The 17,941-nt window shown below is 41.9% G+C and overlaps 1 protein-coding gene across 1 annotated transcript in view; it reads left to right on the top strand.

Moving 5' to 3' along the window:
- ADAMTSL1 (ADAMTS like 1) overlaps window positions 1-17,941 on the top strand; it is an 863,772-nt gene that overhangs the window by 702,378 nt on the left and 143,453 nt on the right. Inside the window, 1 exon segment of the mRNA XM_014460878.2 lies at window positions 14,691-14,901. Within this exon segment, the coding sequence (XP_014316364.1) occupies window positions 14,691-14,901 (211 nt within the window).

Genomic DNA, 17,941 nt, shown 5'->3' with positions numbered 1-17,941 from the left:
AACTAACATTATAACAACAATGACAGCAATAATAATGATGGCAGCTGCCATGTGATATTTTTCTCCCAGCACCTGTGCAAGCTAGAGGCTAGCAGGTAAGAACACAGTTAAGAAGTCTGGAGGCAGACCACTTAGGATTGAATCCGGGATCTCTTCCTGACTCACTGTGTGACCTTGGTCACATTATTCCAGGTAACCCATATGTAAAATGGCATCATAATAATACTTCTATCTTGGATTGCCATGAGAATTAAATGAGTTAGTACATATCAAGTTCTTACAACAGTGCCTCATACATAACAAGCATCCAGGAACTATTGGAAGCTGCTATTGAATTATTGTCTTGTATTACAGATAAAGAACCTGACATTCAAAGTAGATAACTTGTCCAAGGTTACAAAACACAGGTAGGAGTAGATTCCAGTCCTGGTCTGCTGGAACGCAAAGTTCTGGGTCAGTGTGATTCTTTGATGTCATGCTCATGTGTCTCCAGCTTGATGAACACAGTTCAGGGATTCAGGGCAATTCATCAGCACTGTTCAGATCCAAGTGTGTTTAAAAATAGCGTTCCAGGGTTCAAAGTGCTAGCAATGAGTGAGCATCATGGATAATCAAAAACAAATGAGAGATTTAATAAGCCAATGTAAATGGTAATATGAAGGTTTCAATTTATTCAGACTTTAGCCTGGCAGTAATCCCTTAACTCACCCTGAGATAACAAAACATCAAAGAGTAAAACATACGTCTACTTAAAGAGATCTTTGAACCTAACGTGAAAAATAACCGCTGGTCATTTTTGTGTAGTCACATATGAAGACATTTGTGAAAGGCCTCTCTCTTAGTCCTCGGGACTAGAAAATACAGGCTTCTGCTCTCCACAGCCTGTGGATAGAATATCTGCCTGGATAGAAACATTCCTGGTCTGTGAAGAGCAGTGGTGTGTGTGTGTGTGTCCCCGCACGGATGGAATTAATCACACCCTGCTCCAATAGCTAGCTGCTTCCTCTCCTGACTCCACATATCAAACTCTGGAGATTGAGACAGGCAGTCTCTCCAAGAGAAACAGCTCTATCTTTTCTTTTCCTCTGCCAAGCCAGGTTTGAATTGAATTTACAGCCTGATTAAATGTGGTGGAAGACCTGCTTGAAGCCTTGTGTTACCCTGTGCCATGGGCCTGTTGGAACTCTCACCACCAAAGCCTGGCACCCCTTGGGATGGACAGAAAGAGAACATGCTGAGCATCCAGCCCTCACCTGATGAGGGGTGTGCCATTCAACAGTGCCCTGGGGACAATGAGTTTGAACTGTAGTGAGCTTATGTCGCCTTTTTCATTAGAGCTTGGACTGCCCACAGTGCCTCTGTTTCCAAGAAAACAGAGAGGAGTGAGAACCAGAATTTTCCAAGGACTTATTAGGTTTTTTATGCCTCAAGCATAGTAATAGGTAAATTAGAGTTCCCCAATTTTCCTGATTTTTTTTTTTTTTAGAGAGAGAGCAGCAAGGAGGGAGGGAGAAGAGAGAGAGAAAGAAAGAAAGAAACATCCTTGTAAAAGAAAAACATGGACTAGTTGCCTCCCGCACACACCCTGGCCAGGGCCGGGGATCGACCCTGCAACCCAGGTATGTGCCCTTGACCAGAATTGAACCTACAACCATTTGGTGTGCGGACTGACACTCTAACCACTGAGCAACTCCAACCAGGGCCTGATACCTTCTCTTTACTTCTTCCTTTGCCCTGCCACCTCTTAGTTAACCTTCAAGACTCAGCCCAGACCTTACCCCCTCCAGGAAGGCTTCCATGACTGTATCTCTTCCTCTTGACTCCCAACCCATGTTTTTATGCCCCCTAACAGCTTGTGCTACCCTGTCTCATAGACTAAACTGCAAGCCCCACAGGAATGGGGTCCATATCTGTCACACAGAGCAAGGGGAATGTTCGGTCTGCGGGCGTAGAAGACCTGCAAAATCATTTGGTCTGGCCCTGCCAAAGCATTAGGGGTGAGTTAATTACATATTTGACCAAATATAGCAGGCTAATTTTTAAGTTGATAATTTTGCATACCCTGCAAATTATGTTATAAATAGTCAAATGGCCCTTGGCAGAAGATTCCCCACCCCTCACATAGAATCTGGCCACAAAAGAGTTCTCAATAAGCATTAATTGACTGAATAAATGAATGAATGGCACTTATTACGGTGTCTTGTAATTATCTCTGAAGGCCCTTCTGGTCAAGAATTTTTTTCAAATCTCTTTTTCCCCATCATTCAGTATAGCACATGACGTATGGTAATTTTTCAACAAATGAATACATGGTTATAGGCACACGTACATATATGAGTGGTTGAATACACAGATGGGTGGAAAAATTAGGTCTACATGGCTGCAAAAACACTTATCTTGCGGGAGATAACAGAATCAGATCTGTGGATCCTGACATGAAAGACTGACCTTTCCAAGCGTTTCACTTGCAGAAAAACAAACAAACAAAAAAGTGAATATAAATGTCCAGAAAGGTTTCTTTTTACAACACAAATAAATGGAGTAAAAGCACTAACTCAGGGGAGTGCGTGAGATTGCTAGGTCTACTGTATTGGAGTACCACACACTGGGTGTCTTAGAACAGCAGAGTTTTATTCTCTCGCAGTTCTGAGGCTGCACATCTGAATCAGGGTGTTGGCAGGGCCATGCTCTCCCTCTGAAACCTGCAGGGGAAGGGTCCTTCCTCACCTCTTCCTTGCCTCAGCGTTTGTCAGCCATCTTTGGTGTTCATTGGCTTGTAGATTCATTGCTCTAATCCCCTGTCTTCATGTGGTCATTTTTCTGTCTGTCTGTATCCAAATTTCCCCTTTTCATAAAACACCAGTCATATAGGAATAGGATCCACCCTAATGACTCATTTTAACTTGATTGCCTCTATAAAGACCCTGTTTCCAAATAAGTTAGGGCTTCAACATATCTTTTTGGGGAGGACATTATCCATTTATAACAGGGAAACATTCTTAGGCTTGTAGGGTTGTGTTTTGTTTGTTGGTTTTTCTGTGAAGAATGCTACCTGCAAATCAACACATAGATGGAGATTTTAATAGCCTGATTTGATGGATGCCAAACAATTCCCTTTTAAAATTTGATCCCAAATCTTAAAAGCTTTGTATTCTACTCAGGATAATAACTAGAGAAAAACATTTAAGCAACTAGAATTGTATCAACTAAGACACTCTAACCTTGGCTTAGAGCAGCTTAATGGTCAGTGTTGTAGAATACAACCAAGACAATGACCAAGAATCCAATAGGATTACAAAGAGGGTGTATTTGTTGTGGGTTGGGATGTGAGGGAAGCCTCCCCAGAAGAGGAAGGGATTGAATTAGACCCTGAGGTAGGAACATGGAGAGCATTCCAGGCAGGAGAAGTTGGAAGCAAATTCCAGCCGTGAAAAAGAGATTGTGTGTCAGGAAGTCAACAAGTGGTTGAGCCTGGCGGAGGCTGACCCTCTTTGAGGAAGGTAATTCTGCAAAAAGGGAAGGAGCTTTAGTGCAAGACCATTGGTGTGAGAATGCTAATCAATTAAGATAAAAAGGAGACTCTGTCCCTCTCTCTAAAAATCAATGGGAAAATATCCTCAGGTGAGGATTTAAAAAATAATAATAAATAAATAAAAGGAGAAAAACTGGAATACAAACCAAAAGAGGGAGAAAAACAACAGATGACACATGTTTATGATCAAAGTGATTCCTTCCCTGACCTTGACCACAAAGAGAACAAGCCTGCAACTATTTTTAGTAAGAAAGTTCCACCTAGAATTCTAGGCAAGCCAACTAAAATGTTGACCTCCTAAGGAGAAAAGTGATTTTGCACGTCATCTACCCCACTGACAGGACGTTCATATCTGAATTATAACAGCCAATAGGAATTCTATGTCATCTAATGTACTGCCACCTGGAAGATGGGTGATTAGAGAATAGGAACCAGAGGTTAGATGTTTTAATCGAATCAAGCTGCCTGTAAGTAAACAGGCACTTGGGTATTTCTCTATGACAGTAAGATGCCATGGGGGGGTGGCGGGTAGTGGTGAGGGAGGGAAGGCTAAATATATTCTATACAACTGGGCCTAGTTTCAGTGCCATTCTGCTGTTTGACAAGTCCTGTGGAGGAAGTAGGCTGAAAGCAAATGGGTCAAAAAGATAATAGATGAACTCTGTTTGTCAACCGCAATCAGTCATATAAATCCAAGTTGTTATGAGCACCACACTGCCTGTCTTCTGAAATTATCAGGACTCATGGGTCAGCCAAATAGCCCTTAACTCATCAATATTTCCTGACATTGCTTGTTGTGTCCCCTGGGTGATTGTCAGTCTCCCATCTTTGCTGAAAGTATGTTGAGGGTGGTGAGCACGCTTCCCGCTTCTGTCTCTGTCACAGTGCTTAGCAGTGAATGCTTACGCTGTCAGTTACTGTGGCCATGCCACCGATGTTCTTTCCATCCGTCTCCACAGACTCCGACTCAATCCAGGAAGAAGTCTCACTCTGTTCATCTAATCTCTATCCTCACACTAATCATCCATGCATTTAACAAATATTTACTGAGCACCCAATAATAACAGTCCACATTAGCTAACGTTAATAGAGCCCTTAATCTGTGCCAGGCACTGAGCTTAAGCCCTCAATCTAGATGTTCTCACTTAAACCTCATAACAGCCCTTTGAAGTGGGTATTGCTATTATTCCCATTCTTAATATTAATATATTGTTAAGTCACTTGCCCAAGATTATGCAATTAGAGAGTGGCAGAGCACAGTTCACTCACAGATAATCCAGTTCCAGGGCCCAGGGTCTTCCACATTATGTCCCAAGACCACCCAGAGCATCTGTGATGTGCCAGGCGCTGGAGGGGGTGCTGGAGATAGAAAGAGGAGTAGGTCAGAGCCATTGCTGCACTTGTGGAGTGCGGTCTAGGTTGAGAAACAAAGAGACAACAATAACTACAGTGTAGCCCTAACCGGTTTGGCTCAGTGGATAGAGTGTTGGCCTGTGGACTGAAGGGTCCCAGGTTCGATTCCGATCAAGGGCATGTACCTTGGTTGCAGGCACATCCCCAGTGGGAGGTGTGGAGGAGGCAGCTGATCGATGTTTCTCTCTCATCGATGTTTCTAACTCTCTATCCCTCTCCTTTCTTCTCTGTAAAAAATCAATAAGATATATATTAAAAAAATAACAACAGTGTAATACTGAAGGTGAGCCTGAGGGAAGAGAAGAATGACCTTGGGAGGAAGGAGACAGCAGCGTGCTGCAGAGAGAAAGGTCTAGCTCTGCCTGGTGGCGGAGATATCAGAAAAGTATTCAGACAGGAGGGGGATGTTTAGGCTCCACCCTGAGAGATAGAAAGAGGAGTAGGTCAGAGCCATTGCTGCACTTGTGGAGTACTCAGCCAAGTTCAGGATGGGGCTGACCTGAGATTAAACCAGAAAGATGCATCCAGCCTTCTCTGTGAAGCACAGTACAGGCCAGCCAAGGATTTGAACCTTTGCCTGTGGTTAACTGTGGTGTTTTAAAACCTTAATTTTGACATAATTTCAGTTTTTTAGTAGTTGCAAAAATAATACACAGGGCTCCCTTATACCATCCCCTCAGTTCCATAGTTGTTAACATTTTGGGGCCATTTGAGAATCATGTCAGGAGATATCCCATTGCATCTTAACATGTCAATGTGTACTACCTAAGTCACAGGATGCTGTCGTAAATAACTACAGTCTAACCATCAGAACCACAGGTGACATTAAATCACCATCTCATCCACAGACTGTTCAAATGTTCCAGTTGTCCCAATAATGTCCTTTATAGGTCCAAGATGTGATTGTCATTTCTTTTTAGACTCCTTCATCTGGCAGTATGTTCTTGTCTTTCATATCCTGGATGGTTGCAAGGAATATAGGCCAGATACTTTGTTAAATGTCACTCAGTTTGGGTTTGCTTGATGTTGCCTCATGATTTTTGAATTTTTGACAGAAATACCACAGAAATATACTATATTCTTTTAGTGCATGTGGCAGGAAACAATGAATGGTTGTTGTGTTCCATTCATTAGTGGTGATGTTAGCTCTTATTACTTGGCTAAGGTGATGTCAGCCAGGTTTTCCACTGTAAAATTATTAAGTATGTTGCCCTTATTAATAGTAAGTAACATAAATATTTTATGGGGAGACAATCTGAACTAAGTAAATACCCTATTCCTCATCAGCATTTGACCCACCAGTGTTAATATTCACTGATGAGCCTTACTTGAATCCTTTTTTATTATTATGGTTGACAAATGGTGACTTTCTAAATTATATCATTCCTTCTAGATTATTAATAGGCATGCTACTGTAGGGTAGCACTTTCTCTTATTTATTTATTTATTTATTTATTTATTTATAAATTTCTATTTTTCTCAAAGGATTAAAATCCATTACTATCAAATTATCCTAAGCATGGCCAGTGGGAGCTCCTTCAAACTGGCCCTTGTGTCCTTTTGACATATATCCCATTATTCTTTGAACATTTCTTAGTTTTGGGATACAAGATGTTCCAGGCTCATTTTTCATTTTCCCAGCCCCTGCTGGAGACATTTCTACAGGAACTGCTTTCTGAGTGGAGAATGGTATTTAGAATCAAGATCTTGGCTCTTGATATACTTGATACGACTGGGATATCATTGCTTCTAGGCCTCTCAGCAGAAAGATCTGGGAAAGCTTTTATACATATGTGTTTTATTTGTAAACACTCATTTATATCTGTTGATGTATCTATGTCTATCTAGGTATCTGTCCATCTATTAAAAACCACAAGTTAACTGCAGTGGGAAGGCCAGGGAGGGTTGGGGGACAGGAGGGAGGGGAGTAAGAGATCAACCGAAGGACTTGTATGCATCCATATAAGCATAACTAATGGACATAAGACACTGGGGGGTAAGGGAGGGAAGGGGTTTGTCAAGGGCGGTGGGGGGGAAGAACATTTATGTAATACCCTTTGTAATAAATAAATAAAAAAAAACCACAAGTTCACAGAGAAATGCAAATTAAAATCACAATGAGATATTACTTCACATCAGAATAGCTATCATCGATAAATCAACAAACAGCAGGTATTGATGAGAATGTGGACAAAAGGGAACCCTAGTGCACTCTTGGTGAGAATGCAAATTGGTGCAGCCACTATGGAAAACAGTGTGGAGGTTTCTCAAAAACTTAAAAATAAAACTGCCTTATGACCCAGCAATCCCACCTCTGGTGATATATTTGAAGAAACCAAAATATTAATTTGAAAGATATATGTACCCCATATTCATTGCAGCATTATTTACAATAGCCAAGAAATGGAAGCAACCTCAGTATCCATCAGTAGACAATTGGATAAAGAAGATGTGGTACATATACTCAGTGGAATATTACTGGGACATAAAAAAGAATGAAATCTTACCATTTGCAACAGCATGGATGGACCTAGCGGGTATTATGCTAAGTGAAATAAGTCAGACAGAGAAAGACAAATGCCATATTATTTCACTTATATGAGGATCTAAAGAACAAAGTAAATGAACAAACAACACAGAAACAGACTCACAGTATAGGGAACAAACTTATAGTTGGCAGATGAGAGGGGGTTGAAGGGCTGAGTGAAAAAGGTGAAGGAATTAAGAAGTACAAATTGGTAGTTATAAGATAGTCATGGGGATGTACAGTGCAGCATAAGGAATCTATATATATAAAAGCCTAAGCGAATGGCCGACCAGCAACCTTTCCACCATCCAACCAGTAGCTATGACACGCACTGACCACCAGGGGGCAGATGCTCAACGCAGGAGCTGTCAAGCTGCGGTGACTTGGCAGCTGCAGTTCTCCCGTGACGCACCCAGAACCAGAGAGGAGGGAGCCCGATTCTGGGGTGCATCACCTGAGAACCTCCCTCTCGCAATCTAGGACCCCTTGGAGGATATTGGAGAGCTGGTTTCAGCCCGATCCCCACAGGCCACACTGAGGGACCCCACTAGTGCACGACTATGCACCAGGCCTCTAGTATAGTCAATAATACTGTAATAACTATGTATGGTGCCAGGTGGGTATGAGACCTCTTAGGGGGATCACTTCGTAAATTATATAAATGTCTGACCACTATGCTGTACACCTGGAACTAATATAAAATAATATTGAATGTCAACTCTAATTGAAAAATTAGAAAAATAAAAAAAATCACAAGTTCACACTATTTTCTACCAATCCAATTCCACTTTCTGATAGCAAGACATCTGATTCTCATTCCTCTTTATATATTTATGTATTTGTTTAATCCTCCCTGAATGTTCAATTCCCAGCTACCTTGGCCAGTGCTGAGCCTTGTCACAAGCCATGGACCATTCCTCATCACAGCTCAGGCTAAAGTTTAGCCCCTAAAAGGAGAAGGAGAAAAGAAGAGGAGGGAGGAATAGCAAGTTAGAAAGTTCAGCTGCAGTCATGCCGTGCCCTCTCGCCCCCAGTGAGTGCACTGGACCAAAGCTGAGCCCTGGACAGGCCGTCCCTCCTGAAACTCCCTTGGACTCCTATGGGGGGTTGTAATCAGAGGAAGTAAAGTGACCAGATTTGCATTTTGGAAGCTTAGGGCTATGGATAAATTGGAAACTGGGAGATGTAGAGATAAATTGGGAGCTGCTAGTAATTGTCCGAATCCCTTAAAGTGGGACAGGATCCTAGATGGTGCCCAGCCTCAGGCTTTCTGGAGGGCTGTGCTCCGAGGTGATTGGCCATCGCCTGATTGCTGTCTGCCTCCTGACCCCAGAGGCATGCTGAAGGAAACAGACATCTGTGGGGAACTTTAAAAAGTCACGGATAGAAATGTTGGGCAGAAATGCCAAGTTGAAGGGTTAGACACAAGGTTTTAAAGAATGCTTCTAACAAATAACTGAAATTTACAGTGGCGTTTTGCCTCCTAACAAAAACTCTATTTTAAATTTTTGAATAAAGACACAAGCTCTATTTTGCTGCAAAAACCAAGGTAAGAGATGGGTATTAGAGCATAATAGCTTGAGGTAGGGAGAGTCTGCCTTTAGAAATTATGTGCATTTATGCCAGCAACAAGCAGTGAGTTACTGGAGACAATAGGCCATTCATTGCCTTCTTTAAAGAGTTAGGGAGAAAAACCGTGGCAACTCACCTAATGAGCCCTCAGCCAAAGGAAGGTGAAAATTCCTCCTGTGTGTAGCTAATGCAAACACAGGCTGCTAAGAAGCACCAGCCTCCATAAGTTCTTGATTGACCACGTTATCTCTGATGACCACCTTTACAAAAAGCAAACCGGTCCTTGGGGGAACTGCAGTCTGCCTTTGCCCGTCGGACTGCCACATACCACTGCTATGCTATTGAAATACCTCCAAGTATATTTGTAACCCTGGGTGGCATCAGTGTGTTTCCATTCTTTAGGAATAGAGCTATCATTTTGTCATTTGTCATTTTCTGAAGTTGTAAGCATCAGGGATCCTAAAGTGTGCATTTCAGATCTATTTTGCTCTGCTGTATTCATTGTTCTGACCCTAAGAAGTAGCAGAATATAATTAACATGTTAAGCGCCATGTCAGTCACCGGTGACTGAAACGGAAAGGAAGACAAAACAGGTTTGGCACTTAACGTGTTAAGCATGTAGGAGCCAGACTGCCTAAGTTTGAATCCTGATTCTCTTGTTTACTAGCTGTGTGATTTGGACAAATTACTTCTGAGAGCCTTCATAATGTTACCCGGGGGAACTTGTAGTACCTTCTTCATAGGGTTGATGCAAATATGTATCCCACGTCTTGGGTGACCTTAACCTTGAGTCCTGCTATAATTCTGGGGTGTGGAGCTGGGGCTGATACATCCACAGTGCTGGCCTCTGGGATAGGGAGCAGCCCCAGTCTCAGCCCCATGTGTCCAAGTCTTGGTAGACTTGGATGTAATGCAAGTGGTATTGACATCTGTGAGTGTTGGCAAGAGGCATTGCGGGCCATGACTAATTAATCATTTAACTTCTCCAGGCCTCAGCTCCTTGTTGTTAAAATACAAATAATATTAGTATCTATCTCACAGGGGTATGGAGAGGATTACAGAAGACAATAGACGTAAAGCAACTAGAAAGTGTCTGGCTCAGAATAAGTTCTGTGTAAAGGTTAGAATCACTATTGTCATTAGCAATAATGTATGTATTAGCTAGGTTGCTGTCACATTATGGCTTATGGCTCATGGCTAAGGGTCTCTGCCCAGCCCAAGGCCAGGGGCTGGCCAGATCTAGACAGAATGACAGAACGACAATCTAAAAAGCTGGGCTTTGGGCAGAACTCCAGCACCATCAGGGAATTGAGAAACCAAGGCTAAAACCTAAAATCCAGTTTTAGAGACAGGCCAACTCAAGTATGGGTGATGCTGGGCAGAGGGCAGGAAGACTAATTCTAGCCTGGGGGCGGGGAGGCAGCCTTCTGTCTCCTGCCTGCCTGTTATCAGGTGTCAATCACTCAGAACCTGGGCAGGGTCCAGCCCGAAGCTACAGAGCATTAGCTCTGACCTGCCAGCTCTCAGAACCTTCCTTGAAAGCAGGTTTTGACAAAAGGGACAGGAGTGTAGCGAAGGGCAGAGAGGAAAGAAAGCCTTAGAGAAAGAGAACTCTGAGGGAACCAGAGTCTCCCTAAGGCCCAACCTGAAGCCTAAACGCTGAAAGAAACCACAGTGACCGTGTTTACCATCCTTTTTATATAGGGCCATGGTCCTTTAGCCAAAATCATTGTGGCTCGCGTGTTTGGAATTCAGAACTTTTTGTATTTTTAGAAATATGTTAGGATTACTAAGACACAAAATGTGTAACACCCCTAGAAAGTTCTGGGGGGGTCGGGAGGGGGGAGCATAATCCACCAGGCTAATACTGTTGTAGTAAAATAAGTTAATATTTACACCAATCAGGATGTGACCTATAAAAGCATTACGTCAATTCAGGTCCAGTGCTGTCACCAATAGTTTGTACCACACTAAAGAAAACTCTATGGTGTTCAGAGCTTTGGGGTCTTTGAAATTGGTGGTGGCAGTTCTTTAGTGGACACAGTTGAGATGGTTGACCAGCTGAGTGACTAACCGAAGGTACCCACACAGTTGACTGGGGCTCCACTCACCTCGTACTTACTGAGCCCCTGCTGTGTTCCAGGCACCATGCTAGGCCCTGGGGTTACAGGGGTGTGTTGGTTTCCAAGGGCTGCTGAAACAAAGTACCACACACAGGGTGGTTTAAAACAACAGAGATTTATTCTCTTATAGTTCTGCAGGCAAAAGTCATGCTCAAAATCAAAGTGTCAGCAGGGCCACACTCCCTCTGAAACCTGTGAGGGAGAATCGTTCCTTGCCTCATGTAGCTTCCAGTGTTTGCTGGAAATCCTCGACATTCCTGTGCTTATAGATGCATCACTGCGATCTCTGTCTGTCATTACATGGCATTCTTCCCTCACCTCTTATGAGGACCACAGTCATGTTGGATTAAGGGCCCACCCTACTCTAGTATGACCTCATCTCAAGTGATTGCATCTGCAATGACCCTGCTTCCTAATAAGTTCACATTCTGAAGGACTGGGGGTTAGGATTCAGATGGGGGATTCATATCAACCCATAACAAGTGGTAAAACAGAATAGCCATACCGCCATGCTCTCATCAAGGTAATGGATTACAGGTACACAATACCTGAGCACAATAAAGGAAACAACAGAATGAAAAAGCAAATCATCTATCTGATAAGGAGTTAATCTCTAAAATATATAAAGAATTCCTACAACTCAATAGCAAAAAAACAACAACAATACAACAATTAATCCAATATTAAAAGGGGCTAAAGACTTGAATAGACATTTCTTCGAACAAGACAAACAAATGTGGGGATTAAGGGGGGGATGAGGACACATTTGTAATACCTTAACTAATAAAAAAAAATTTAGAAAAAAAAAAAGACAAACAAATGGCCAGCAGATATAGGAATATTGCTCAATGCCACTACTCATCAGGGAAATACAAATCAAAACCACAATGAGATATCAACTCAAACTTGTCAAGATGGCTATTATTTTTTAAGATTCCATGAAATATCACAAGTGTGATATTTGTGAGGGTGTGGAGAAAATGGAACTCTTACACACCATTGTTGGGAATGCAAAATGGTGCAGCCACTATGAAAAACAGTACAATTTCTCAGGTGGTTCCTCAGAAAATTAAAAATAGAGCTCCCATATTATTCAGCAATCCCACTTCTGGATTTATCCAAAAACATCAGGACCTTGAAGAGATATGAGCACTCCCATGTCCACTGTACACTCACTATTCACAATAGGAAAGATGTGGAAGCAACATAAATGCCCATAGACGGATGGATAAAGGAAATTTGCTCTCTACATAGAATGGAATACTATTCAGCCTTAAACACAAAGTAAATTTGCAACATGGGACATAAAAAAATCTTAAGGACATTATGCTAAGTGAAATAAGCCAGGCACAGAAGGATAAGTACTCCATAATTCCACTTATATGCGGTATCTAAAATAGTCAAATTGATAGACTCAAAGAGTGGAATGGTGGTTGCCATAGGCTCGGGGGAGCAGGAAATGGGGAGTTACCAAGCAATGGGCATAGAGTTTCAGTTGTACAAGATGAATAAGCTCTAGAGATCTGCTGTACAACATTGTAAGTATAGTTGGCAATGCTGTATTAAACCTTTTATGATTTCATTTTGGAAGTTACAAAGCATCACTCTGCCTCATTCTCTTCATGACAATTGAGTCACTGATTTCAGCCCTCACTCAAGACTCCATCTTTAGAAGGGAGGAGTGACAAAGAATGTGTGTATGTATTTTAAAACCAATAACCCCACAACATATTAAAGCGTGGGATTCACCCAAGCTAGGGACTCAAAAATAAGTTTATAGAAATTCATACAGGAGCTAAAAGAAATACATTCAACCCAGCTTCTCCTCTTCTATGTATTTAAAATTTAGTGAATGTTGACTGGACAATTTCCAAGGTATTTTCTGGAGATAGATGGTACAATAGAAAGCACAAAGGCTTTGGAGCCAGGCACACCCACGTTTAGGCAAGTCTGCCTCTTGGCCAACTGTAAAACGAGGAAAACCAGTAGAGCTTGTCTCATGTTGTCATGGAGGTAATTAATGACATGACATGCGTAAAGTGCCCACTATGATGGTCGATCCCTTCCATTGGCTAATTTATCAGGAAACGATGAACAATATACATTAATTATCTAGAAGGTTCTATGAGATACGAAACTGACTCAGACATAGACCTTGCTTTTAAGAGGCAAATACTCCCATAGCGCTCTTAACAGGCCGAATAACTATAATACAGTTGAGAAAACGATATGTGTCTGCCGCAGGTATAATCCTTTAAATGTGGATCAAATTTGGATATATAGAAATGGAATAAATTTTGAGGGATAAGGAAAGTATTCCAAATTAGGAGCAATAATTTGAGTAAACACAAAGCTAGAAAATACCAGGGGGTGGGGGGAGGGGGGCATGAATTGAGAATAAGAAAGTAATTTACTACAGATAGAGCTTAAACATAGAGTCGATGGAAGGAGGTCGTGGAAATAGGAATTGGAAAAGTAGTTACATATCAGAGTATCAAGAAGAGATTGAGTATACACTCAGTTTTACAGTCTGACAAAAAAAATATTAAGGCTAAAGAATTTAAACCAATTTTTAGGGCTGGCTATGGAAGGTAGGGAGCCTAGCTACTGAAGGACATCCTTGCGATGCTTTTCTTGGCCAAGTCCTATTGCAGTATCTCTCTGCCTCACATTGTAAACAGAGCTTTCTAAAACTGATCGTTAAAGAGCGCTTCTGACTCAGAGCCCAAGCAACTGAGCTTTATCCTTATCGTTCCCATTTTGGAGGCTGCAACAGCAGGGAAATGCAGTGGGAATATGTTTATAGGTCCTTGGCTCGCTATAAATGTGCTTCTTGAGACGTGGCCATTTGGAATGGCCCATTTATGCACTCGACTCATCTGTGGTTATTTGACTTCCACCTCCAGATAATGAGGAGTTCTCTCCAGTTATTTTCCCTCAAGAAGACTGATTTACTTAGCAACCTTCACTTTTGTTACATTCTCCAGTCCCAGGCAGCGATGAGATTTATACATAGGACAGAGCCATTTCTATTCTGTGATGGAAGTTTGAAGGAAGTTGGAGCCAACGACCTTTCACTTTGAAGCCAAAGAAAAACAAGCACAATTTTTTCAGTGTTGCTAAGAATGGGGGCTGGAGAGATGAACATAAAGGCTTCTTCTAGGCCCGCTCTTCAATACGTGGTGCCCAAAGCCTTTACGTCTGACCTAGCACACCCTCCTTATTTTGATGAAGTTCATGTTCCATCAAAATAAACATGATTGAGATCATTTTTGATGACTTTGTGGGTGAAATTGAATGTTCCATTTTATCACCTCCTTTGCTTTAGTCGAAGTGAATAAAGGCTAGAGCATAAAGGGAAAGGGTGGATTTGAGGAGGGGGGTAGAATTCCTAGCCAATCTTTGTGCGGGAACTTCCCACATTCCCAGGTAGCTGTTTTTACTCCAGTAACAACATTTCACATCATGGGCAATGTTCTCTGCACAGGTGCTCAAGGTGTCCTCTTCTCTGATTTCTTCCCAGGTGGGAAATCGGCAAGTGGAGTCCATGCAGCCTCACCTGTGGGGTTGGCCTGCAGACCAGAGACGTCTTCTGCTCCCAGATACGTTCCAGAGAGATGAATGAAACAGTCATCCTGGCTGATGACCTGTGTCGCCAGCACAAGCCCAACACCGTGCAAGCTTGTAACCGCTTCAACTGTCCCCCGGCCTGGTACCCTGCGCCATGGCAGCCGGTGAGTTCTGAGTATTGGAGTTTGTGTTTGCATCAGGGGTTCAGGACAGGGGTCACTCTCTTTGAGTAGTCTTGTTCCTTTAAAGGAATATTCAAGGCCAGCTCATTTTTCCCTTGTGAGTGCTCCCCCAATCTTATTCAATCTTTTAATTACATACCATGTTCTTTCTACCGTGTTTCACCATGTAATCTCCAAAAGCAACTCAAATGAACCATCTAGTAACCTGAGCATATTCGTGACAAAGTTTTCACCAGGCTCATGAAAAATTTTAGAAATAAGGACAATGTGGTAGGTTTTCCATAAAGTTAAATTTGTCCTGAATCTGTACCCTTACTAGTTTGGGGCTAATTAAAATTCTAAGAGATAAAGGTACTAGGCAATGATGTTTTGGGTTTTTTTTTAACATAATTACTTAGTAAAATAAAAAGTTAGAAAGCTTGAATCAACTCCAGACATTTTTTTTCCTGGTCCTATGAATTCCAAGTCTGGGAACTGTTGCTTTAAAGCAGGGCTTGGCAACTGCAGCCCGAAGTCAGATCCAGCTCACAGCCAGTTGTTGCCACTAAAGTTTTATTGGAACATAGCAACACCCATGCTTTTATATGTATTGTCTATGGCTGCTTTCACCCTGCAAGGACAGAACTGTGTGGTTGTGACAGAGACCATATGGCCCACCAAACCTAAAATATGCACTCTGTCCTCTTACAGAAAAACTTTACTGACCCCCCTCGAAAACATACATTACAATAATACAAACAAAACTATTTTATCGCAGTATCTTATCTAAAATTACATTTATCAAGCTTTAAATCATCTTTCTGCGCTCCTTTAAAACAGCACAGAAGGATTTTAATGATTTTAATAGAATCCTATTTTGCAATTCCCATGAGGACATCAGTCATAGCTCCAGCCCCAGGACCTTGAAGTAACATCAAAGGTCACAAAACGTAAGCCTGAAAGGTCAGGGGGACATACATTCTGGTTTTACTGAAACAGTTTTTCACTCTCGAATCTGTCCCAATTAGAATGATAAAGTAGAGGGTTACAACTGAGAAGGAGAGAGGGTAGCAGTGTCATACATACCCTTGCTGTTCCCACATGTCCTCTGTGCTATTCACAATCAGATGCCAGAGCCCCTGCCTTCTCCCAGCCCATCCTGGGGCTGTGACATAGCAAAGTGCTCAAAGGATCAAATAGTAATGAGTGAGCAAAACACTAAAACATAAAGCATCAGGAAACAGACATTGACTGTACATTTGCTTTTAGAGCTTAGAGGACTGTGGCTAAGTTCATAAATTCTATTTTTGTGTGATGGTTTGTGGAAGTCAAGAGGATGTTATACCTTTTCAGTGTCTATGTAACAGTGTTTGGTTAAGAAATATATAGTACTAGAGGCTCGATGCATGAAATTCGTGCAATTGGGGGGGGGGGTCCCCTCAGCCCGGCCTGCGCCCTCTCTGTCTGGGAGCCCTCGGGGGATGTATGACTGACAGCTTAGGCCCGCTCCCCACGCTCGCTGCACTTGCCAGCCATCAGCCTGGCTCAGGGCTCCTGACTGAGTAGTGCTCTCCCTGTGGGAGTGCACTGACCACAAGGGGGAAGCTCCTGAGTGGAGCGTCTGCCCCCTGGTGGTCACTGCATGTCATAGTGACCGGTCGTTCCACCCTTTGGTCAATTTATATATTAGCCTTTTATTATATAGGATTACACACCTAATTGAATCCTCACAACTATCCAGTGAAACAGAGGTTTTATTATCTTCATTTTGGGGTTTGAGGAAACTAAGGCTCACATCGCTAGCAAATTTAGGATTGGCCATCAACCAGTTTTATGGGATCCTTTCCATTGTTGGAGACCACTGTGGTCAAAAGGGCCCTCGGGGATTATGTATGAGCCCCTTTGTTTTACAGGTGATGTAACCGTGTCCTAGATATGGCCTTGCCCAAGATCTTAAAGGCTGGTCCAGAACCCAGGTCTCCTGATTTCATACTTTTACCTTTAACTAAAGTGAATCCAGGACCTTAAACTGCACCACTAACCCATGCAAGCCCTCAAGGAATCAGCTCAACTCAACCTCCATTTTTGTAACTATTAAGTCCCTGTATTATTAGCTTGTTTTGCCATTAAGCACATAGTAAGTTCTGGATAGAACATTTATTGAATGACAAAAGGGATAAATAGATCAAGAATACTGCCACACAAACCCTGAAAATTCTGACTTTATATCTAACTGCTCTGTTTGCTACATGGTTTTAAGCCATATTGACCTAGCAGTAAAAGTGAGTGAAGTACCAATTCCTTTAGGTTACTGAATAACCACAGTTTTTAAGTTTTTAGAGCACTTCCATGTACAAGACCTTTTTGGTCTTTTGATACCACCATGCCCAGTCTCCCTATTAGAAAGAGTGGATTTCCAAGGAGTAATTATTCTTCCATTTTCTACCTATCTTGGGCCTGTTAAGACATGAATACATTTTGAAAACTTTCTATTTCCTTCCATTAGGGAAAAGTTTTGGGAATAACTCAAGTACAGATATGGCTTGTTTTATTGTGCTTCACAGATACTGCAGGGGTTTTTGGGTGTTTTTACACATTGAAGGCAAGACCCTTCACCAGCAAAAAGATTACAACCTGCTTTATTGCAGGGGTCTGGAACCGAATCTGTAATATCTCCAAGGTATGCTTGTATAAGTACACTTTTCAGATCAGGAAACGAATAGTAAACAGCTCTTTAAAGTTCATCCAATGAGCCACTGACTACACTTTATTAGGACCTTTAAAAATATCCTATTTCATACTCAATACATAATAATTGTGGAAAATGTTAAAACATAGTAAGAAGTAAAGAACATAGAAAGTGAAAGCCACCAACGATTCTATCCTCCAGGAAAGAAAAGTGCTCTTAAAGCATTTGGTGCATAGGGTCTGTTTTAAGGATCCTTGGTCACTTCCAGGAATCTCTCTGAACCTAGTGGTAATGATAGACTATTTTTGTTACATTATTTCCTAGAGTCCTACTTCTTTGATTAAGTTTGTAAGG

The sequence above is a fragment of the Myotis lucifugus genome, unplaced genomic scaffold (assembly GCF_000147115.1).
Source record: "Myotis lucifugus unplaced genomic scaffold, Myoluc2.0 scaffold_144, whole genome shotgun sequence".
Taxonomy (NCBI): Eukaryota; Metazoa; Chordata; class Mammalia; order Chiroptera; family Vespertilionidae; genus Myotis; species Myotis lucifugus.
This window is presented reverse-complemented; position numbering and strand designations above follow the sequence as displayed.